Source organism: Elephantulus edwardii, unplaced genomic scaffold (assembly GCF_000299155.1).
Source record: "Elephantulus edwardii isolate Elephantulus edwardi_28Jun2011 unplaced genomic scaffold, EleEdw1.0 scaffold00325, whole genome shotgun sequence".
Classification (NCBI taxonomy): Eukaryota; Metazoa; Chordata; class Mammalia; order Macroscelidea; family Macroscelididae; genus Elephantulus; species Elephantulus edwardii.
Window position 1 is genome coordinate 1,704,402 of NW_006400075.1, and position 24,373 is coordinate 1,728,774.

General features: G+C 47.3%; 1 protein-coding gene across 3 annotated transcripts in view; it reads left to right on the forward strand.

Moving 5' to 3' along the window:
- SPECC1L (sperm antigen with calponin homology and coiled-coil domains 1-like) overlaps positions 1-24,373 on the forward strand; it is a 99,071-nt gene that overhangs the window by 43,089 nt on the left and 31,609 nt on the right. For all 3 annotated transcript variants that reach the window (XM_006901410.1, XM_006901411.1, XM_006901409.1), the window contains 5 exons: positions 6,953-7,044; positions 8,489-8,579; positions 14,170-14,253; positions 14,891-15,047; positions 18,546-18,648. In XM_006901410.1, coding sequence (XP_006901472.1) covers positions 6,953-7,044; positions 8,489-8,579; positions 14,170-14,253; positions 14,891-15,047; positions 18,546-18,648 — 527 coding nt within the window. The remainder of the gene's footprint in view (positions 1-6,952; positions 7,045-8,488; positions 8,580-14,169; positions 14,254-14,890; positions 15,048-18,545; positions 18,649-24,373) is intronic.

Below are 24,373 nucleotides of genomic sequence, written 5' to 3' on the forward strand. Positions count from 1 at the left end.
TTCTGTGATTTCAAACACATCAGCTGATGGTAGTTCCTTATGTTGGGATCAGTGTCTCTGAAGTATAGTCGCAATATTTATCAGTCAAAGGTTTTAAGGGCAGCAAATTGCATGGGAGGAGATTGCCCATCCTTTGCCCACAGAACAGCTTGTGCATTCAAACCTCAAAACTTAGAGTTGGAAGTACAGCTTCTTACCACAAGGCTGTCAGAGCTGCCTTTGTTAATCATTCTGGCTAACGTTAACAAAATAGTGACAAGAAGTAATGAAAGCGGGTGATTCCCTTGCCTTGTTCATGATTTCAGGGGCTAGTAATAAGGTATTTGTGCTCTACTAGTCTAACTAACTATATTACCCTTCATATTTATAATAAATATATGAAAAAGAAGGGAGAGAATTGTGTTCCTAGGCACATTAGAAAAGACCTAACAGCAACTGAACAGGGGAAACAAGTGATATAGATCTTTATTTTTTGTCTGTTACTAAAGTTATTAGTATCAACTTAAGAATGTTACTAGTGTAAGCTATTAATATAATATTCAAGACAACAACTAAGGAAATAGCTAAAAACATACCTAGATGATTAATTATAATAAATCCACAAAAATAAACAGTAGACAAAGACAGCTGCATATACACAAAAATCAAGTAATAAAAAGCATAAATAAGCCGCTTCTTATTAATAATAATAGGGAATGTCAATATTCTAATCAAATGATGGAGAGTGCCAGAGTGAATTAAAAAAACACAAAAAACCCAAAAACCCAAAACAACATAAACCAACTCTGGTGGTTTACAATGGCTCACTTTACTATACCCAAGGGCATAAATGGACTGAAAATGACAGAATCCCCCAACTAGCAAGTAAGACAGCACACTGACATGACTCAGGCGGAGATAACTTTAAACCAGTCCAAAAACCAGGTGAAATAGAACCAAAAAAATGACCAAAATGACGAAACACACATCTTTTGGAGGAAGAAATGCTTTGGAAACTTCCAGAGAAGGAACTGAGAAGAAGGATGGCCAAGTATCTTCTGTAGACTGAGCCACAGTTTGAGGAAATCACAGAACAGTATTCAGGAAAACACAGCCTGTACTCTAGAAGGATTTTTTTTTAAAAAGCAATGCAAGATCAAACATAAAATAAATGAGAAAATTAGAAATATGAAAACAACATATTAAAATACAAATAAAATTGAAAATGTTGTCCCGCTCCAGCAAAAAACAGCGAGGCTCAGTAAGACCTGAGGCAAATGGTACTAAGTGTGTGGAGAGCTCTGAGGTCTCATACACGGCTGGTCAGAGTGTAAATGGGGCAGCCACTGGGAAAGCAGTTTGATGCTTCCGTAGATCAGAATAGAAACTCCACTTGATCCATTAGACACTCGCACACATCCCCATGTTTATTGCACCGTTACTTATGGTTGCAGAGAGCTGGAAACAACCAAGGTGTCCAACAGTGGACAGATGACAGTAGAGGGTGCTGCAGTTATGCAGTGCGGTACCCGACATCACCAAGAATGATTGTAGAGTGTGCTGCAGTCACACAGAGGAGTCCATCACTAAAACGGTGAAGAGGAGGTGCAATGTTACATAATATGGACAAATCTAGGGTAAATATGGAGATTGAGATAGTTAACAGTTTTAATTTACTTGGCTCCACAGTCAACGCTCTTGGTAACAGCGGCCAGGAAATCAGGAGATGAATTGCATTGGGAAAGTCGGCCGTGAGGGACCTCTCAAGAGTACTGAAGAGCAACGATGTCAGGTTGGAGACTAAGGTGCGCCTGATCCGGGCTATAGTCTTCGCAGTTATGTGCTATGCATCAGAGAGTTGGACAGTGAATAGGGCTGATAGAAGGAGGATTGATGCCTTTGAGCTATGGTGCTGGAGAAGAGTGTTGAATATACCATGGACTGCTAGGAGAACAGGTTTGTTCTGAATAGGGTGAAGCCAGAGTGTTCCCTGGAGTCAAGGATTCTGAAGCTTCGTCTGACATATTTTGGGCATGTTGCAAGGAGGGACTGGTCCTTGGAAAGGGACATCATGTTTGGCAGAGTGGAGGGGAAGCGAAGGAGAGGAAGACCTTTGGTGAGATGGATCGATTCTGTGACTGGAGCGGTGGGAATAAGTGCGTTTGAGATGGCTAGGTTGGCACAGGATAGAACAGCATTTAGAGCTCTTGTACATAGGGTCGCTATGAGTCGCAAGCGACTCGATGGCACATAACAACAGCAACAACAACAAAATAAGTCAGCCATATAAAGATATTGTGGGTATAAGACCACAATTATCATAGTTAAGGAAAAGTTTACACACAGAATCAATCTTGGAGGGATAATAGGGATGGGAAGGGAGTAAAAATTAATAAGTGGTGAATAAGGCAATATACAGTAAAGTGGGTTATTAGACATTACAATCGAGTACTGTTACTAGGTTCCACCGAGTAGCCTGCAGCCCGTCACAAGAGACCTGACTGAACCTTGCCTATGGTGCACCATCCTAACTAATGACATAAATCAAAGACCATGAATCTCCTAAAATATGATTGATTAAGTGAAAAACTAATATGATTTGTAAACCAGTTTCATTCAGAATAGTAAATAAAAATACATAATTTAATAAAAATAACAGCAAAACTTACGGGATGCAACAAAGAGTATTTAGGTTGTAGGAGATAGAAACAGAAGAACAAGCTAGTCCAAATTTATCAGATGGAAAGAAATAACAAAGATAAGAGTTGTTGTTATGTACCGTCAAGTCACCTGCGACTCATAGTGACCCTGTGTACAACCCTGGTTTAATCTGAGCCAACCTCATTTGTCTCTGACAACACCTACCCCCATTACCCCAGTCACTGAATCAATCCATTTCATCCAGGGTCTTCCTCTCTTGCGCTGTCCCTCCACCCTCCCACGCATGACGTCCCTCTCCAGCTTGATGTCCCTCTTTGAAACATGTCCAGAGTATGTCAGATGGAGCTTCAGAATCCTTGCCTCCAAGGAGCAGCCTGATTTCACCTCCTCCGGTATGAATCTGTTTGTTCTCCTAGCATTCCATGGTATATTCAACACTCTTCCTCTAGCACCACAGCTCAAAGGCATCAATTCTCTTTCTGTAATCCCTAGTCATTGTCCAGCTTTCTGATGAATAGGAAACAGGTGCACCTTAGTCTCCAGACTGACATTGTTACTTTTTAGTACTCTGGAGAGGTCCCAGACAGCAGACTTACCCAGTGCAATTCATTTTTTTATCTCTTGGCTGCTGGTACCAAGAGTGTTGATTGTGGAGCCAAGCAAACTAAAGCTGTCAACAATCTCATTCTCTTCACAGTCTATCATGATGCTGCCAGTCAGCCCCGTGGTGAGAATCTTTATTTTCTTAATGTGCTTCATTCAATCCATATTGAAGGCTGCAGTCCTTGACCTTCTGCAGCATATGCTTCAAGTCCTCCTTGATTTCAGCAAGCAGGGTCGTGTAATCTACATAACACAGGTTGTTGATGAGTCTACCTCCAATCCTGATGCCACATTTCTCCTCATAGAGCCCAGCCTCCAGGACACATCCCTGGCATATACCCTCTCCAATTTTAACCATGCAGTGTTTCTTTGCTCTGTTCTGACAAATCTAAACCAAACAAAACTAGAATCAGTGAAATCAGAGGCAGTTCTTTGAAGAGATGGACTTCAGCTAGACTCACAAAGGCAAAAGACAGAAATGACCAAAAGAGAGGACATTACAACTGAGAGAAAGTGAATCCTGACATGATATTGTGGAGAAATGTTCAGCAAAAACCTGGATAGCCTTCCTGGGGTGGATGAATTCTTAGAAATGAACCATCTTCTTAGATGCGCTTGAGAAGAAATAACACGTCTGAGCAGACCTGTGTCAAGTGAAGGGATGAGCAACCATGACAGACTTCCCCAAACAGAATCCTACACATGCTGGAAATATCTATAGAGTCTGCAGAGAAGAACTGGGGCTAGTGTTACATAAACGCTTCCAAAAAGTACAGAACAAAGGAGCACCACCTATTCCGTACTTTCAAACAAACATAGCCCTAATGCCCAAGTCAGAGAAACGATAACAGAGGTACACCCCACTAGGTCATGTAAATACAGATGCAGAAGCCTCCATAAGGTCCTAATGAACATGAACCCACAGCATGTTAAAGAGGGTACTAGATCATCACCAGCTTGGTTTCATTCTAGGAACTCAGGGCTAGATATTATTTGAATGGAGGAAAACAACCCCGTAATTGGTCATCCCTGTGGGTGCAGAGAAAGCAGTTGAGGAACACCAACATTGCTTCTTGATGAAAATCATCAAGACTGGACTGGGAGGCACGTTCCTCAGTATATGGTTCAGGGCATGGCTGACCAGCCAACAACTGACACTGTAGTCAGTGGAGTAAGACGTTCCAACCTCCTTGTCTCATACCTGATAGTGTCTGCATGTGTCCTTCGCCTCTGCAGTCACCTGCACCTCCCTACCTGCTTGTCACCTGCAGCCAGGCTGCCTCTTGAACATCTGTGTCTAAAACCCAACATTGGCTTCTCAGTAAACAGTAGCATCTTTCTGCCCCCCGTTCAAGCCAGGGATCTGGATTCTTCCTTCATCCTTCATCTTCCTCACCCCTAGGTCAGTTCTAACCTCTGACATGTGTGTCCTGGCTGTGTCTTCTCTCCAGTAGAACTGTCTCTGGCCCAAGTTACCAGAAGCTGGAAGTTTCAGAGTATCTTAACTCATCACACTCTTTCCCCCATGGTAGATCTCCTATTTTACAGTAATTGGCCCTGTAATTGTACTCCAAAAGAGAAACACTTGTACTTACATGTCCATAGAAGCGCTATTCATAATGGCCAAGAAGTGGAGCTTTCCCAGCTGCCGGTCAGCAGAGGAGTGGATAGACGCACCACCTTCTGTGCTGCAGTGGGATGTCCCTCAGCTGTGCAGAGGGGGTGAGGGCCTGCTGCACAGCCGCCTGTGGATGGACTTGCAGCGTTGCACTGAGTGAGAGAAGCGTGTCAGCTCACACTCTGTGCAGATCCACTTGCCTGAGACCAGCGCAGTCAACCCACACAGACAGCAGAATGCAGGACAGGCAGGGGAGTGGGTGAAGCCGCTCAGCACTAGCGAGCAGCTTTTCTGTGAGCTGATGAAAACTGTTTTGGAATTGGTTGAAGGAAATGTTTGCACTGTACTAGTAATGTACTTACTAAGTGCCCCACACTTGTACATTTTAAATGGTTCATTTTATCTTACATGGATTTTACCTTCATTTAAAGAAAGTCCAGAAATAATAATTTTAAGTACTCGGTCGCATGTCAAGGCTCACCAGTGTGAGTTCACCACCATCCCTTTGTGATCAGATCAGCCTCAGGCCAGCAGCCAGATTTGAGCATACTCTACCAAGATCTGTGGTAAACCCCAAAATTTTAGAAACAAATACATTTTTTATTCAACTTTTGATTTGTTTGGTTCATGTAAGCAAATAACAACTCGTCATTGTGTTGAATGCAGACCAGGAAGCCCCCGTGTGGTGAAGTGATTCACTCTGTAGGGGAAGGTTAAGGACAGACAGAGCATCGGGCATCAGTTACATCTGGAATGCTTCTCTAAGGCACTTAGAGAAATACTCCTTTTCTTTTTTGGTGAGTTCTTAATTTCATTCGTCAACAATCTGCAATTATGCAGAAGACACAACCTTGTTTGCTGAAACTGAGGTGGACCTGAAGCACTTGCTGCAGAAGGTGGAGGACCATAGTCTTCAATATTGATTGAAGCGCAACATCAAAAAAAGTGTCTTACCACTGGACCAATTGGCAGCACCATGATGGATAGAGAAGAGAGTGAGGTTGTTAACAGTTACAGCTTCCTTGGTTCCACAATCAACCCTCTTAACACCAGCAGTCAGGAAATCAAAAGATAAATTGCATTAGGTAAATCTGCTGTCAGGGACCTCTCCAGAGTACTGAGAAGCAACAGTGTCAGTCTATAGAATAAGGTGTGCCTGATCCAGGCCTTGATCTTCACAATTACGTGCTATGTAGGAGAGAGCTGGACAGGGACTAAAGATGACAGAAGAATTGATGCCTTTGAGTTGTGGTGCTGGAGAAGAAGAGTCTTGAACATACCATATAACACCAAGAAAACAAAGTTTGAAGCTCCATCTCATATACTTTGGGCATGTGGCCAGGAGAGACCAGTCCATGGAGAACAATATGCTTGGAAGGGTGGAGGGACAGTGCAGAAGAGGAAGACACTGGATGAGATGTAGGTATGTTGGAGTCAGTGAGCCTGGCTCAGGACACAGTAGGCTTCAGAGCTGTTGTACATAGGATTGCTATGAGAGTCGCAGGTGACTCGATGGCACATAACAACACAACATCGAGTACTCCAGCCCCATAGGAGCTCTAGTGACTGAGAGGTAAGAAGCTGTGCTTCAATCCTAAAGGCATGGAGTTCAAATTCACCAGCTGCCCCACAAGAGAAAGAGGGACCCTCTCCTCCCACGTGATGTACTGCCTCTGAAAACCTGCCAGAGGGTCAGGTAAGGGTCGCTTCCAACTCAAGGACACATAACCAGCACCAGCCCCAGGGAATTATTAGGACCCCTTTGCTGTTGAGGTAGTTTTGATGTATGATGATCCCATGGACAGAGTACAACTCCCTCACAGGATAACTAATGCTGTGTGTTTTACCAGCCAGGCTGCCACGTCCAGGAACAGCTGGTGGGTACCAACCACTGACCTTCTGGTTAGCAGCCATGTGTTTCAACCACTGCACGACTAGGGCTCCTTATAATTACAAAGCAAATGGCAGGCATCCTTGTCAGGGGAGAAGAACACAGTGGTTACCTGGTAACTCAGTGAGCGGAATTTAGTAAGAACACTCACTGTATTGTGGAGCATTCATGATTTACTCATTTATTTCTTGCTTGTGCAGTGCCGAATCCTGCAGCAGCTGCAATTCCTCGAACTCCTCTGAGTCCAAGCCCTATGAAAACGCCCCCTGCAGCAGCTGTTTCCCCCATGCAGGTAAATCCATGTGACCATGACAGGCTGGAGGGGACGGGAGGACAGCCAGAGGGTACATCCCCATGCATGTAAATGTGTGTGACTGTGACAGGCTTGAGGGGACTAAGGGGATGGGAGGCCAGCCAGAAGGTAGGACTGCCTCTTCTCTGAGAAAATGGCTGATGCATCGATGGGTGTTTGGAAATTGTTCCCTAAAATGCTGTGAGTACCCTGAGTGGACATAAAGCAGGTAATAGGAACTGTGTAATTATAGCTGATGGTTTTAGAGTGCTCCCTGAGTGCTGTCCACTGTTCCCTGGCCTTTATGCTGCTCCTCACTGTGCTTACACACCCGATGGAACATTGAGAAGTCTTTCTGCATGCTGTCTACTATTCCCCAGCCTCTCCAGAGCTCATGCTTATACACCTCTGGTGGGGTATTACAGAGCTCATCCCTGCATACTTACACACCTCTGTGGGGTATTACGGAGCTCTCCCTGCATGCTGTCCAGTGTTTCCCAGCCTTTACAGTGCTCACCACTGTGCTTACATACCCTGTGGGACATCGCTGCTGACAAGTTGGCTCTGTCTCATACTCTTCTTCCCTCTCGGTTCTCTTAACTCCAGCTCTTTGCACATTTCATTATAATGCTTTCTTTTGTTTTCTCTAGCTGCCCTTTGAAATCTGCCTGCTTTCTTACTTTATCACTTCTTCCTTTTGCTTTATTTTCTCCCTGTCAGAACCTCTTCTGACATCCATTTGAACCTGTCCCTTCTCTGCTATGGTTTCATGACCTGTTGCTTGCTTCGTGTGTGATGTACTGGATACCGTCTCACAACCCTCGTAGCTTTAGTTGTTAGCATTCAGTGTGTAAAGTCTATTCATGAGATGATTTTGAAATTCTATACACAGGGTCGTAATTTGGCACTTTTGGGTTTGTTTTCGTTCTCTTCTTCATTTCTATTTTGACTTAGAGTATCTGAGCATTTATGGTCTATTCCACAGTTATTCCTGGAACTTCCTTTCCAGAGGGTCGTCATTTTGATTCCTCTGCATTCATCAGGAGGATAGAATGCGTGCAATATACCCGTGTTTATGAGTTGTTGTGTCGTTTTTTTTTTAAAAATCTGTAATTAATAAGGCATTGGTTTTATAAAATTCTATAGTGCTATACCCTCACTGCATCCGTGTACTGGAGTGACCCCAGTTGTGGGGTTTGCCCTGTGTTCTCTAAAACTACATGTGGGTCTGCAGTTACCACAAAATAACAGCCCTTTCAGAAACTATACAGATGACACTGTTCCTGTATTTGGGGGGTGGGGGGCATGTGAGTTTGTCTGTCTCAGCTTTACAGCTGTGGTGTGAAATGGACTGTGTGTGTCTTTATCCAGCCAGTAGTCCCTTCTTTGCGAGTCTCGGATCTTGTTGATGTGGGCCTTGACTCTGCTTCTCCTGTGGTTTCAGAGACATTCCATCAGTGGACCAATCTCGACCACCAAGCCCCTGACAGCGCTGACGGATAAGAGGCCCAATTACGGAGAGCTCCCCGTTCAAGGTACACCGGCTTCAGGAGCGTCAGCCTTTCCTGCATGTTGTTGAGTGTTGGCTGGCTGTGGCTCTTTAGCTAACCTAATTCTTATTTCCAACAGGACTTTGGCCAACCTCGTATTCATGTTTATTAGAGGTTTGCTCATAATACTTTTCCTTTTTGTTGATGATGACAGTGGAGACTGACCTGTTTCACCAGTAGGAGATTTTCAGGGTCCTCCAGGTAACAGTATGGATCAGGACTTTATTTCTCTGTGTACTATTGAGTCAGAACCAACTCATAGCTGACCCTCCAATGGGTTTCCAGAGATGGTAATTCACAAAAGAAGGGATTGCTCGTCTTTCTCCCATAAAGTAGCTGGTGGATTTGAACTGTCTACCTTTGGGTTGACAGCTGAGTTTCTTACTACTCGGCCACCAGAGCTCCCTAAGTAGGAACTGCAGTTGTCCATTGTAGTACGGGTATTTTAAAGCATGACAGTTACGGCAGAACATTTCCCCCGAGGTTGAATCCATCCAGCAACTCCATAGAGGAAAGACTTGGATTATTATTGATAATCCATAAAGATTATCACCAAGAGACCCTGGAGCAGCTCTGCAGTTCTTGCAGGGAGTCTGTTGGCTTTCTGGAGAGCTGCCAGCTTTTCCGCCTCTGGGTGCTCTGACATCTCCCCCAGGGGGGCAGGCACACCTGTTTCTCTTTTTTCTTTTGTTGTAGTCGCCTGTGGGGGTAAAGTGGTGTCCCTCTGTGGTTTTGACTTGCCTCGGAAGACCTTCGATGAGATGGATCAATTCTGTGGAGTGGTGGGAATGAGTGCGTTTGGGATGGCTAGGTTGGCACAGGATAGAATGGCGTTTAGAGCTCTTGTACATAGGGTTGATATGAGTCGCAAGCGACTCGATGGCACATAACGACAACAACGCCTCATGATGAATGTTGTTGAGCATCTTTTCCTCTGTCTGATGGCCCCACGTTTCTTCTGGTGAGGTAGGTGCTATCCAGTTGGCTGTCACAGACTCAGCCTGTGAACAGCAGATCTGCACCTCGCCCTGTCCTGCACCATCCTTGCCGTCTGACGTGCTCCAGCCCATTGTCAGTCACTGCGATCCATCTTGTGCATGGTCTTCCTCTCTTGTTGCCCTGCTGTCTTTCCCAGTGTGATGCCTTTTTCCAAAGACTGGCCCTTCCTGACAACATGGCCAACATTTGTGAGGCAAAACCTCACCAATGTTACCTTTAAGGAGCAGCCTGGCTTTACCTTCTCCAAGACATAGCCATTTTGTTCTCTTGGCAGTCCAAGGGACATTCAGTACTCTTCTCCAACACCAAAGCTCAGAGACATCAGTTCTTTTGTTACCCTTATTCACGGCTGACCTATACCTGATCCTGCAGCAGGTTTACAGACACAATAGATCATGCAGGAGGAGAATGCCTATTTTTCTCCCATTGAGCAGTTGGTGAATTCGAACCACATGGCTTTGGGTTGTCAGTGAACTTCCTTTTCCAATGGGCCACCAGAGCTCCCTATTCCCTACAGAGGTTAAAGATAGCCCAGTATCCAACTTGTGCGAGCTACTGGACGACTCCATCAGCTTTTATCACCTCTTACCTCAGGACTCTTCTCCCACCTTCAGAATGTATGAAATCACCTGTACCTCCTGGCCTTAGCCTGAAGCCCTTCTGCTCAGGCCTCCTTTACATGCTTACTCTGAGCCACACTGACCCAGTGCCATCCCTGATCCAGACTCCTAGCTGCCCCCTGTTGGGTGTTGGAGACTGAATTCTCTGTGGGAGGAGAGAGCTCACCCTCCTCTCAAGGAGCAGCCGGTGGGTTGGATGCTGAGCTACTGGTTAGTGGCAGACATCTGCTGTGCTAATTGTCTTCCTAGCTCCATCACAGAAGTGGCTTCCTGCAGTTGCCTTCCTGGACCTCCCCCTGGCCACATCGCACCTCGTCCTGTGTCCTCAATCCTGGCTGTGTCATCCTCTGCCTGCCCCTCTGGCTCTGTGACAGTGAGCTTCCTGTCACCTTTGTGGTCTCTGACCTTCGCACACTTTATTGCAAACCCAGGTGCTGGTGATGAACAGATCCCCGGGGGGTTTTGTTTAAGCAGGAGATTCAAGAAAAGAGGGACTTCTTATGTCTGGGTCATAGCCAACTAAAAACCCCCAAACTCCCTGCCATTGAATTCACGCCAACCAGCAACTCTCTCAGACTTCCTAGGTTGTGAGACCCAGCGGGAACAGCTATCCATGTTCCTACCAAGGACCTGCTGGTAGATTTTTATTTTTTTTTGATTTTTTTTTAATTTTTTTTTTTTGCTGGTAGATTTGAATTGGACACACACAGCCTTTGGGTTAGCAGTGTGGCTCCTTTAGGCTTGGCATTTCATCATCGCAAAGCTCCACTGCTGTGGCAGTGCAATTCCTCCTGGCCACCACCTTGACCCTTGTGCACGGACATCTTTCTGGGGAGAGTTGTTGATTGTTGTTGTTAGGAGCTGTTGAGTCAAGTACGACTCATAGCAACCCTTTGAACAAAAGATCCAAACCCTGTTCTGTCCGGCACCATCCTCTCACTTCCTGACACAAAAGAGCCCATTGCAGTAGTCACCTTGTCAGTCAAACTGGTTGAGAGTCTTCCTCTTCTTTGCTGACCCTCCACCCTTCCCAGCACCATGTCCTTCTCCAAGGAATAGGCTCTCCTAGCAACATGTCCAAGTATGTGAGGCGAAACCTTATCATTCTTGCCTTCAACGAGCACTCCAGCTACACTCTCTCCAAGACATATCTGTTTGTTCTCTTGGCTACCCATGGAATGTTCAGTGCTCTTCTCCAACACCATAGCTCAAAGGTGTCAGTTCTTTTCCTTTCATCCTTACTGATTGTCAGCTCTCAGATGCATGGCAAGTAATTGGAAAGACTATGGCCTGAATCAGACCCGCCTTAGTCCTCAAACTGACATCATTACTCCTCAATAACTTGGAGAGGTCCCTAACTGCAAATTTCCCCAGTTCAATGCATCTTCTTGTTTCCTGACTGCTAGTACTAATGGTGTTAATTGAGGATCCAAGCAAGATGAAGCTTTTGACGGTTTCATTCTCCTCTCCATCCGTCATGCCGCTGCTGATCAGTCCAGTGGTCCTGGGGAGAGTAGTGGATGAATACGAGTGTAAGTGGACACCAGCGCCCCCTGCATGGTCCTAGGCTTGCTTCCTAGCCTATGGTGAGTGACCGATGCCTCTTCCCTGTGGGGAGTGCTTTCCCTGGAACTGCTGTGCAGTGGCAGAAAGCCACCTCCAGACACTGACAGGGTCGCCTGCTGAGGCTGATTGTTGCCATGCATCTTTGGAAAGGGACGTCGGCCTGCAGCAGGGCCTTAGCTGAAGAAAAGAAGGACCTCACTCGTGCTGGGCTGACCCACAGTGGGCACTTCTGTGAGTTCTATTTTCAGCTGTGTCTGGAGTGTGTACTGTGAGTCAGGGACCATTTAGTCACCTTTCAGAGACTTCCCACGTGGGGCATGGTGGGTGCACTTCGATCCATCCTGCCTGTCAGTCCGGCTTCACTGGAGGAGAGAATCGCCCAAGTGTGGATGGAAAGATTTCTTTCAAAGGAATGGTTTGCTCATGTGTGGGGCTGCCATGTCCCAAATCCACGAGCCAGGTGCCAAAATGGAGACATCCCTGACTTATGGTTGCAGAAGTTGAGGGTCCATAGTCAGCTGGTGAGCTGTGGGGTCACATCCATGGACTGGTGCACGACAGAGAGACACATATCCTGCGATGCAGCCCACCCCCTTAGAGACCCCATATCAGATCCAAGGATGAGCTGAGTTACCCTGAATCATGGCCTCCAGCTTGGCATGGATGTCACCTGCCATGACCTACCTCTCGTCTTTAATAACCTCTGCTTTCACTTTCTCAACCCGCTGTTCTCTGAGGACTAAGGTTTTGGGGGCGTGGTCAGCATTCCATCTCTCATAGGACAGAAGATGTGGCTGACCTGTGGCTCTGTGTCCTGCGGCTCCTTTGTTTTGCCGCAGGGGCTGCTCTCTTCCTGCGGGATGGCCTCCAGCTGCTCGCAGGCTCAGGTCTGCCTGATGCCCGCAGTCACCCCTGTGCAGAGGCCGTGTGCACAGTAGATAAAGAGCCGCTTCCTGTCTTCCTGCAGAGTACAGGCCCACACCTCCCACTCCTTCCTTCCCAGTAGCATGTACCCCTCACCCAGTGTCATCACACGTTCAGATTTTGGGGTGAAAGGTTAGCTCGAGGGACCTGGTCCAAAGAGAGCTGTGCTGCAAACCCAGAAGCAGTGACACTGGTCCCACCCGCCAGCCACTCCACAATGTTAGAGGAACAGCCATCTCCCATGCAGTTAGTCGTCATCGTTAAGTACTGTTAAGTCAGTTTATCCTCCTGTGGGCTTTCAGCGTCAGTCACATGGCCCATCCTTTTCCCGTGGAGCAGCTGGTGGATTTGAACCATGCGCCTATGGGTTGGCAGTGCAATTTCTTACCACTAGGGCAGTAGAGCTCCCTCCCATGTGACTTACAGCCTCCAGAACCCCACTGGAAGGTCAGCTGTGAGTCAGGTTTCAGTTTATAGTGGTGAACCTGGAGTGATAATGCCCGGTGGCATTACCAAGTTTTGAGAGGGAGTTAAAGGTTCATCTCTTTAGAAAGAGCAGTGAACAGTGTGTTTGGTTAGTAGATGGCTCTGACTGATACTGTGGGGTGTTCCTGGGCACGGGCTCAGGTCTCCCCTGATACGGTCCTCTAGGGCTTCCTCAGAGGCTGCGCACCTGGCTTTGGTGCACCAGTCTGGCTTGCGGGGCTAGTCCGCCCTTGTGCCTGGCCTGAATGGCACCACTTTATCAGACACATGGCCCTTGGTGACACCGGTGGGAAGGGAGGCTGCAAGGGACCCCTGATCCCTGCTTGGGGGCAGGTGATGAAGACAGGAAGGGAGGCTGCAAGGGACCCCTAGCCCCTGCTTAGGGGCAGGTCTTGAAGACAGGAAATAAGAGAAACTACAGGAGACGGTGTGGAGAAGAGCCGTGGACAGCAGGCTAGTGTGTGAGGAGCTGAGATCGTGAGCATGAGGAGGACGGGGGCCATGGTCTAGGAATGGACAGGCTATGGGGACAGAGTGTGGGGAGCTGAGATGTGGAGGGGAAAGTCTGGGAATGGATAGGCTGCAGGCCAGTGTGTGGGGAAATGAGGCTGTGGGGTGTGGACAAGGATGCAGAGGGGAGGGTCTGAGATTGGACAGGCTGTGGGGCACAGACATACATGGTGCCCCCTGGCTCCCTGACATTTGGATAACATGGGGAGTCTGGGGTGAGGAACACTATGCCTCGAGGGTTCCTCTCTCCCTCATTGTCATCGTGTGAGAACCAGCGGGCCTTCCAGCAGGTTTTTTGAGTCTATGAAGTGCACAGGAGAAGGTTGTGTGTCGTCCTGTAGAGCTACTGGTGGGTTTGAACTGTCGATCAGCAGCACAATTCTCCACAGACAAGGCCACCAGCACTCCTTGTGCCTTTGTCACTGCCCGTCGGTGTCCTTGTCTTACTGTGACCTTTACCCTCTGTGCAGAGCACCTGCTCAGGACCTCGTCCACCAGCCGACCAGCGTCACTTCCCAGAGTGCCCGCGATGGACAGCTCCAAGACCATCTCAGGTGACAGCTGCGCAGGGCGTGGTGCTCCTGAGGCCACCTCTTATTACTGCCTCTGCACACTGCTTCAGCTCGGGGTCGGTGGCTTCCACTCAGAATGTCCCCTCTTGTGTTTTCCAGCTGTTTGCTGTCTGTCTCTCTTTATATGTGTATGAACGATCTCTCTTGGTATCCCTTTCATAGCAGCTTTGGCCAGGCTCTGCGGAAGCATGCTGATTTTTAACAGTGTGTACACAGCACTACTGCCTCTGTTAACCCTCGTTTTCTGGGTGTGCTTCTAAAGACAGGTTCTGCAGTCCTTGCTAGGCCTAGTTATGTACAGACCACTGTCTGAGAACTGCCTCCTGGATCTCGCTCTTGCTCATTCCTGCTGTGGTCTCCCCCGGCCACACTCACTGCACCTCTCATTCTGAGTGCTGGTCTTGGGCTGAGAGGGTACAGGTGGACGTCTCACTGACCTGTGCCCAGACAGTGCGGGTCCAGTAGCCGGTGCACTTCCCGTGCCCTCCGATGGGAAAAGCACCAGCCCTAGACCCTGTGGAGTCATCAGATGAGACGTGGGATTGTACCTTGCATGTGGGCATGTCTGTTGTCTGAGCCTTCCTGCAGGTACTCATGTGGCCTCCCTGTGTATCCCTAGTGTCCCGCCGGAGCAGCGAAGACATAAAACGGGACATCTCTGCACCCGAGGGTGCGACACCAGCCTCACTTATGGCCATTGGAACCACATCACCTCAGCTCTCTCTGTCATCGTCACCCACCGCATCCGTGACACCCACTACCCGTAGCCGCATACGGTGAGGAGCTGCCTGTGTGCGTGTGTCCACCTCTCCCAGCTGGCACCATCCTTCCTTGTGTAATTGTCCACTCATCTCCCTGCCTTTGTCAGGACCAACTCTTCTTCCCTAGTAGCTAAGCTTGTTATTTTAATTAGAGAATGTTTGACTCTGAAAGGGCGCTGTGAGAGCTGAACACTGTGGTACAGGCAGGTCGCCAGGGGCATACAAGCCTCCAGGGCAGGCTGGCATTGCGGAGCGTCCGAGGGTCATGGACTGTGGGGCCCTGGGATGGTTTCAGTGTGGGCAGTTGCTAGAGCGCCGTCTGAGGAGCTGAGGACAGGGCTGCAGGTCAGTGGTACATGGTTGAGGAGAGGATGGAGTTGGAGCAGCCGGGAAGGTGTTCTTGCATTTCTGGGGCAGAAGAGACGTTTGAGGTGTGTCTGGCTCGGTGGCGGAGCCTCTTAGAAGCCAGACTGTAGAGTTGGACTGTGACGGGTGAGATACCTGTAGTGGAAAGGCGAGGAGATGATACCAGGGAAGTGAGAGGAGGGTGGATCCATGAGGTTGTCCTGAAGGAAGATGGTTAGAATGTTCTCAGTCTAGGTAAGAGGAGTAAGAGAATAGGTGATGTCAAAGGTGGCCCTAATTGTTTAGAGTAAGAGCATGGGTCTATGTAGGGTATTGATAATGAGAGCTCTCAGGTGGTGCCAGCTCACACTGTACAGTCAGGCCTGTTCTGTGGTGTCTGGATGGCCAGGTCTGCCCATGACGTCTGCACCATCGGGTCATTCCACGGCACCTGGACAGTCAGACCCACCCCGCTGCATCTGAATGGCCAGATCCATCCACTGTCAGGCCTGCCTCATGGCACCTGGGCAGTGAGGCCTGGCGATGTACTTCTGGGGTCAGACCCCAAGTGCTGTGTCAGGCCCAGTGTTCCTTGGACACGGCTGAGTGAACCATCCATGAGAATACGAATCTCTGTTTTGTTCTTCATTGTCTCATGTCAGAAGTATTAAAAATTGCAGAAGAATAAGCATAAATGTTACAAATTTAGCCATTTGTTAGCTTCCATTTTTGAGGGGCAGAATTACCTACCTGATCTCCCAGAGTTGGATTGCTTGAAGGTCTCCGAAGGGTGGCTCCATAAGCAGTGTGCCCTGGGGGCAATCAGGAGCCCAGGGGAGAGGATGTGGCCCCCAGGAGAGAGCTGGCTGAGTGTGTGAGGCAGTGGGCCTGGGTCGGCTCCCTGGAGGAGGTGGAAGCACTGGTATGGGCACATCTGGCCTCCCCTTGTCTCTGCAGAGTGAGCTGGGGCTGCACTCATCTCCCCATGCAGGAATGCTGGTGTAGGGGCATCAGGCCTCCCCGCTTCCCTGCAGCATGGGTTTGGGTGCACTCATCTCCCTAGGCAGGAATGTTAGTGTAGCTGCATGTGGCCTCCCCGCTTCCCTGCAGGATAGGGTGGGGGGCACACTCATCTCCCCAGGTAGAAATGCTGGTATGGGGACATCTGGCCCCCCCACTTGCCCACAGGGTCAGCTGGGGCTGCACCCACCCAGACACACTGGCATCTTCCAGCCGTAGTTTCTGTACCTTAAAATGTTTAGACAGTGCAGGCCCTCTAGTTCTAGGAGCGTCTCGCCATTTTCATAGAGTTTATTCTTTAATGCTTCTTAGCTATTCCCATTAACAAAAGTGACTTTGGTCAAGCTGTCAGCCCTTGGCACAGGGCTTCAAGTGTGGGGGTGTGTCCACTTCCAGGCTCCCTCCTGGGGTGTCAGGAGGCTTCAGGTTCTTGTCAGGTGTCCTGTTTGAGCTTGGAGAGGAGACTGGAGAGGAGGAAACTGCTTAGCTCATTTTACTGTACTGCCAATATTGATGTGGCACATGACACATCTCTATCTTGGTTCTGTTTCCCTACATCCGGTGGTGTTGCAGTAAACGCCTCTGAGTGTGCATGCAGCCCTTTCAGGTAGAGCGTCCTGTCATCCAGAGTTGACAGCTGACAGGCTGGCATCCACAGGAAGCAGAACACGTGTTCTTCCAGGCGGCAGTCTGGCCACACGCTGCAGTCCATTGGGAGTTTCATTTTAGATGTTTGGGTGAGTGAGGCTGTTGGGGTTCCAGCACACCCCTCAGTTGTAAACATGTGTGCTCTGGTTTCCTGACAGCCTTGAGAGTGAACACTGACCAAGTACGCTGGCAGAATGACGACCCCCTGGTGCACGCTGCTGCTAGGATGTGGATGTGTTAAGTGCACCTATTGTTAGATGGTGTTGAATAGTCCACAACTCCTGGCGACCCTGTGAATACCAGATCTGAATCCCACCTTATCTGGTGTCGTCCTTATCAGCTCTGATGTTGGAGCCCATTGTTTGACAGTCACTGGTCAGTCCATCACACAGAGGGTCTTCCTCTCTCTGCCTCTCCACCTTTCCCCGCAGGGTGTCCTGTTCTAAGGACTTGTCCCTCCTGACAGCAGGCCTGAGATGTGTAAGATGAGGTCTTTTGTTCTTACCAACCTGAGATGCAGATCAAGTGCTGACGATCCACACTGTGTCCCAGAGTACATTCGCTCTGCTCACACCTTAGTGGTCCTGGCTCTGCCTGGTGACCTCCTGGAAGGTGGCTCTGGGATGGATGCTTGGGCCAGTGTGTAGTGCTTGTCTGTTGTCACCAGAACTGGTCACAAGCTATTTTTCATTCCATATCTTGTCTTGGACGAGATGGTTGTCATTTTTACTGGGTTCTTGGTAGTGCCATAAAGCCCCTGCTTATAATCTTTAAAAACTGTACAGTTTGGATAGTGTCCGTCCCGTAGAGATTTTGTGTTACCTGAGGGACAAGGGCCTCTGCTCTTCATGACACCGCCTCCTAGTCCACTAGCTGGACACTGGCGTAGCACAGAGCTTGAAAGAGGCACAGGTGAGCAGTGTGTTCACAGGAAAGAGACACCACACTTGTGCAGGATGTGACACGCTGTCTCCACAGTCAGTCAGCAGGGCACCTGGCATGGTTGGGAACTTGTACAGCACCATGGGCGTTCTCCCCGCCTGTCATTTCATTGCCATCCTTTGTCCCTGTGGTAGGCTTGCTTTAGTAGCCACACCTTGCATAACCTCACCCTTTACATTTACAAGTAGAGTGGTAAAATGATAACAAAGATGGAGCACAGAGTTCTCTAACGAGTGAGACAGTGGCTGGAGGACAGCAGGAGCAGCGCTCAGAGGCTGTGACACCTGGCGGTTCCCCCCCGAGCCTTTCAGAAGGTGCTTCTACACTGGTAGAGGCCCACGGGGACAAGGAGAATCCCCCAGGACCCCAGAGAACTGAGACCCCTCGGGCTGTGAGATTGAGAGTTGCTGTGATCAGCTGGTAGCCTTGCAGTACACGTGTCCTGTTGAAGGGGACAAGCTGGTGCCATGCCCTCTTCACCATAGGCCAGATTTCTGGTTGTTTTAGTGCCGGGTTTATAAGCATTATAACCTAAGGGTTTCTGTTTTCTCTCACCAGAGAAGAAAGGAAGGACCCTCTATCAGCACTGGCCAGAGAATATGGTGGCTCCAAGAGAAATGCCCTGCTCAAGTGGTGCCAGCGGAAGACAGAAGGTTACCAGGTAAGCGTCCCACTGCTCTGCACACCAGGGCCGCCAGCAGGGCGGGCAACAGAACCCAGTGATTGCAATCTTAGGATCCACGTGTCTGACCTGAGCCTGGCAGAGGGTACATGGGTGATGCTTTTGTTAAGTCCCAGCATCCCTGATTTTTCCAGTTCAGTTCTTAGATTGTTACATTCAGCTTCCTTAAGGCCAGGTCAGTGTTTCTGCTATGGCCTCACGTGATGTACATTTCACTGACTTGAAGCTCATCATTTAATTGGTTGTGGAGTCCTTCTGCCTTTTTCACAGCTTGCTGCCTGGGTGCTTTGCTGTTCTTGGGCCTAGACACTTCACATCTGGATTGTCACAGCAGTTTGCCTTGTTTGCTGTCTGCCTGCCTCTTTCTTTTGGGCATTTATTTAAGTGGTGATAACTATGACACACAAGAGAAAGATGAGCACGCTCCCCCTGGGCCATACACAGCCTCTGAAAAGTCACCGTAGGCTCAGCTTTGAGCTGCCTCCAACTTGATGGCAGTGAGAGAAAAATGTCTTGATGAGAGAGGAGGTGCTAATTCCAGACAGAATGGAATCTCTAAAATGTACACATTACAGAGCAAAGGAAAAAAAGGCATTGATCATCCCAGTGTTCTCACGTATGATGTCGGTGATGGGACTCTGCCCCTCCTTCACCAGCTCTTGGCTGCTGTCTTGTACAGTGGTGTCATTTAACACCCCACAACATTAGAGCAGTGGGCTAAGTTTTACCCTAAGCAAGATGGCTTTTGTCCTTGACGGTAGGGCAGTTGGGGAACCTTGGTTGGAGATGCTCAGAATATCAGAGGATGTCAGAGGGAGACTCATTCGACCTCCTGGTACCCACCAGCCTCCCAGGAGACTTCACCCAGCCTCTCAGGACTGGCTGCCCAGAGGCCTGAGCACAAAGGCTCTGAGGGTGTCCTAGTTGGTGGGGATGCTTGTCTAGAGATCAGATGTCACTTACAGGGGAGACTGTGTGCTGGGAATCGTCCAGACCTTGCCTTTCATCTCTCCAGTCTGTGTCCTCTTGGCAGGAAAGGCCTCTCTCCTCTCTAGATGCAAGTAAGGTGTGCTGTGCATCACAAAGGTCCTGCCAGCGAGTCACAGCCTACACGGGTAGGGTCCAGCAGAGAAGATGAGGATGTTATAGACTCAAACTTACTGCTGCTGCTGCCTTGCAGGGATCGGTAGTGGGAAGCCAGCCATGGATTCTTGGCCAGCAGGTTGAGGTGTTGTGTGGACTCCCAATCTCATGGCTGATGTCTGTCATTTGACATCTTTCCAGGCTGAGCTCTGGTCCGGCTTCAGGGACTATAATGAGAGACAGAATGAGTGGAGTGGCTGGAACTGAGGATGGAAATGTGGTAATGATGCTGTGCTCAGAAGCGCTGGGGTTCTGTGTGTTGATGGTCTTATTGCACTTGAATAGCACAGAGTAGCTAACTGGTTTCATCACGTGCACATGGTTCTTGTAAAACAGCTAAGGTGGTAGCAGGGAGTGAAACAAAGGTATGGTATCAACAGACCCTGTCCAGACACACTTGCCCACAGTTTTAAACAGTGTCCTCAGCACCTTTAGACCCAAGAATTGGATGGATTGCAGTGGATTTTCAGTTCTTAAAAAGTTGCCATTTTATCAGTGAGGATTTTCCAAGGACAGGCAGGTCTTCAGCATCAGATATATAGGAGATTAGTGCATTTTTTCATTCTTAGAGATGTCTACGGTATATCGAGGGCACACAGATTTCTCCCAGGTCTGTGCTGTGTGGTTAGGTGCTGTGTAGCTGGCTCTCACTCGTGTTGAGATCTACCCAGAGTGTACCTTTCCTGTCTCCTCCGTGCTCAGTGCAGTGCTACAGCCGGTGTGCACTCAGTCTCCCTGGGCATCCGCCTCTCCATTCCTGACCCTCTGCTTTTCTAGCCCTGGTGCTCTTTGCCAGGGACTGGCATCGATATGTCCAGAGTTGATGACTCACTGTCCTGACCACTGCAGAGCAACTCTTCCTTCAAGACATATGTGCCTGTTCTGGACAACTCATGGAATACTCAGCCAAGGCTGTAGAAAAGTCTGTCTTTTCCAACTACCAATCTATCTTTGTTTCTGACTTTTGCATTTTAGTGACCAGTTATTATTAATGCGTCTTGATTGCATGTTTGCTCAGTTTCAAAGGATATCGGAGTTGGCACAGGGAAGGGCATTACAGAGCAGTGGTCCTGGGGGCCAATATAAGGGCTGGTTTGGCATATTTTTGTTTTGTAACTGTAGTCTTGTGTCCTACATGATTCAAAGAGACACCGCCGTGAAATAACAATTGTAGATTATGTTATGGGCATATAACACAATTCCTGATACCATATGAGAGAGGTGGGGAGCATAATAATAGTTAGGTTTTGACTTGGGAGAGACTGGAGAGCCATGCTGCATGCACTAATTCAGTCTCTTAAGGACAAATACTGCAAGAGACCATTACTGCAAAAATAGAAGGATAACTAGGAAAACGTGTATGGAGGTCTGAGGGGGAAAGGGTGGGAGCAGAGGAGTGAGGATGGGGAAATTACAGAGTGGTACAATTTGATGGGTGGAGGGAGGGGGTAAAGGATATGGGAAAGGTTGGGCAGGGTCCTGTAAAGACAAGGTTATGGTGGACATAGTTGAATGGGGATTAATTTTTTTTAAATTTTTTTATTTTATTTCATTATTTTTTATGTGTACCGTCAAATCAGATCTGACTGGTACAGGAGGAGATTGTTCCTCCTCCAGCAGAGCATCTGGTGGATTCAAACCGTGTACCTCTGAGATTGCAGTGCAGCTTCTTGCCACTAGGCCACCAGAACTCGCCAAATGGGGATTAATTTTACAAAACGCAATGAATGAGAATGATTGTATGAAACACAATGTGAATGAAGGGAAGTGTGAAATACAGTGTATATGAATTTTGTATGCACACCAATATAAAATTATTTAAAAAAAAAACAAAACACCATATTACAAAAAAAAAAACAAACCTCAAAACTGTGGTTGCACAGTGGTTAAGCACTTGAATGCTAACTGAACGGTCAAAAGTTCAAACTCACTAGGTATTGTAAAGGAGAAACAGTTGTTAGTGTGATTTTGTAAAGGTTTTGTTCTGGAAAGTGATGGGAGAGTTAGTACTACTTTCTCCCAGTGGGTTCTGTGAGTAGGAATTGACTTAAAAGCAGTGAGTATGAGTTTATTAAATAATTAATAAAATATTTTCAAGCATGGGAAAAAAGATTAGGTTTTCTGTTATTGAAGTTAAATTGGTATCAGTTTAAATTAGTTTGTCATACAAAACCTAACTGTAACATAAATCTACAATTGTATTTTATAGCTGTATTTTATTTGAATCATATAGGACATACACTTCACTTTTAAGACTTCTGTCTAGAGACAATAAAATAGGACATAAAGGCATAAGGCTGTGAGCTTCTCTCTAAAAGGGCCACAGAAAGTGAGACTGGTATAACTCCTCACCGCTCCAGAGAAGAATGCAGATAAAGATCCCGTAGCCCAGACCCATGGTGCCTCCAAAGCCACAGCAACAGCACGAGGTTTGATATTCATTATTAACTCATAGACTTTACTCACAGCTACTCTCTGGTGCTGAGAGTAGGGTTTATTAGGGAACTAGGTTGTCTAGTGGGAGTGGCAAAGAATATCACCCAATATAAGCCCAAGATTTAGCCCAGAAGTCTCGAGGCACAATTCCTCATTTAATCCAAGCCTTGATTTTAGTTTGGCAAGCAGCTTTTCAAAACTTCCATCATCAAAGGCAAGAACAGAAAAACTTTTGACTGTGGCCTGTATCTCAGGGCTCCCCTGGTTGGTTACACTTTGCCACAGTTTATACACAACAATGCCACTATCTCTCCACCACCATCACCAGAGTCTTGCTCTCACAAGATCTTGCTCCAGTCTTCCTCAAGTCTTGGTGTTCAGTGTGGGAAACTCTTTCTCTCTCTTATCTTAGTCCCATAGCTGTCAAAGATTTGCAAGACCATGTGTCTGCAGTTAAGGTACCTGGAGACCAGAGGGAGCTAAGGTAATGGTTAAAAAAGCCAACTTTAAGCTGACACCATGACGTCCATGCAGTAAGTCTATCCACACTGAAGGCCTTCTAGTTTTCTCAGTAAGTGCTAGGCCACCTTCACTTTCAGCAGGCAAGGCTGTGTCATCAGCATGCTTCAGGTTACCAGTGGTTCTACCTTCAGTTCTGCTTCTGTGTTATATTCATTACGTATTCACACTTCCCAGATTATTGACTCAGCATACAGATAGAAGAAGTAGAGACACAAGGTTCAGCCCTGATGCATACCTTTCCTGGTTTGAAACCATGCTTTTGTCCAGATGCCCTTGGTCGTACATATTCCACATGATCACGGTAAAGAGCTCTGGGGTTCTCATACTTTGTAATGTGACTCACAACTTGTCATGACTGGTGCCTTTGTGTAGTCAGTCAATCAGAGCTAGGCCCTCTCTGACACTAGCCTGTGTTCCATGTTACCTTATTGAACTGGCCTGAATTTCTGGTAGTTCCCTGTCTGTTTATTGGTATGGTATAACAGTTGTTGGACTTGTTTTGTTTTGTTGTTTTCCATTAATCTTCTGTGGATTTTGCAGATATTGATGATGCTGTTCAGTAATTTCTGTCTCCCGTGGGCTCATCTTTCTTTGAAACATGCTTAATGATAGATCTCCGCAGATAATTGAACCAGTGGCTCTTACCCTGTTTCTTGACGTGACTGAGTTCCGCATCTGTTTGTGGAAACATTTTGATTGATATTTCATCGGTTTCTGCAGCCTGTTTCCTCAGTGGAGAAACTCAATATAAGCAGTGAAAAGTACGTCAGGTGCTGATTTTGGAACAGACCCTCAACTACTCATATGCAAGTCCAAACTAAAGCAAAAAAGGGTTAAATAAAATCCATAGGAACCAATATTTGACCACCTGAATTTAAAAACCATCTCAGAACTGATTTGAGGCCTTGAACACTAATGAACAAAGACTAGATGAGCTGTGGGAGGATATCAGGTATATCCTCCATAAAGAATGCAAAAGATCATTACAAAGACAGAGGAGGAAGAAAAGACTGAGATGGATGTCAGAAAAGATTGAATATTGCACACTAGAGTGTTGAGAAGCCAAAGCAAAAGGAGTAAAGCAGAACGTTAGGAACTGAACATAAGATTTCAAAGGGCAGCTCGGGAAGACAAAGCAAAGGATTATAAAGAAATGTGCAAAGAGTTGGAAAATCAAAAAGGCCAAACTCTCTTGGTATTTCTTAAGCTGAAGGAACGAAAGAACAAATTCAAGCTTCTATTTGCAATACTTAGGCATGCTATAGACAGAATATTGAATGATCAAGGAAGTATTAAAAGAAGATGGAAGGAGTATACAGAGCTACTGTACCAAAAAGAATTGGCTGACACTAAAGAATATCATGTAACTAGATATGATCAAAAAAAACGTCCAAAATTTTTTTTTATTTTTTGGAATCACAGAAGCCAAGAAAGCTTAAGATACAAGCTGTCAGATCATGGGTTGGACAATGGAAGATATTTTCTGAAGGGACTTGGCAGATGAGAAGGGTTATCCTGGTGGAGGGTGGAGCTGGGAAGTAAGTGGGTCAAGGCACTGGGCTAGGGGTGGGGTCAACCCTGTAACTAATGCTTAACTCCACAA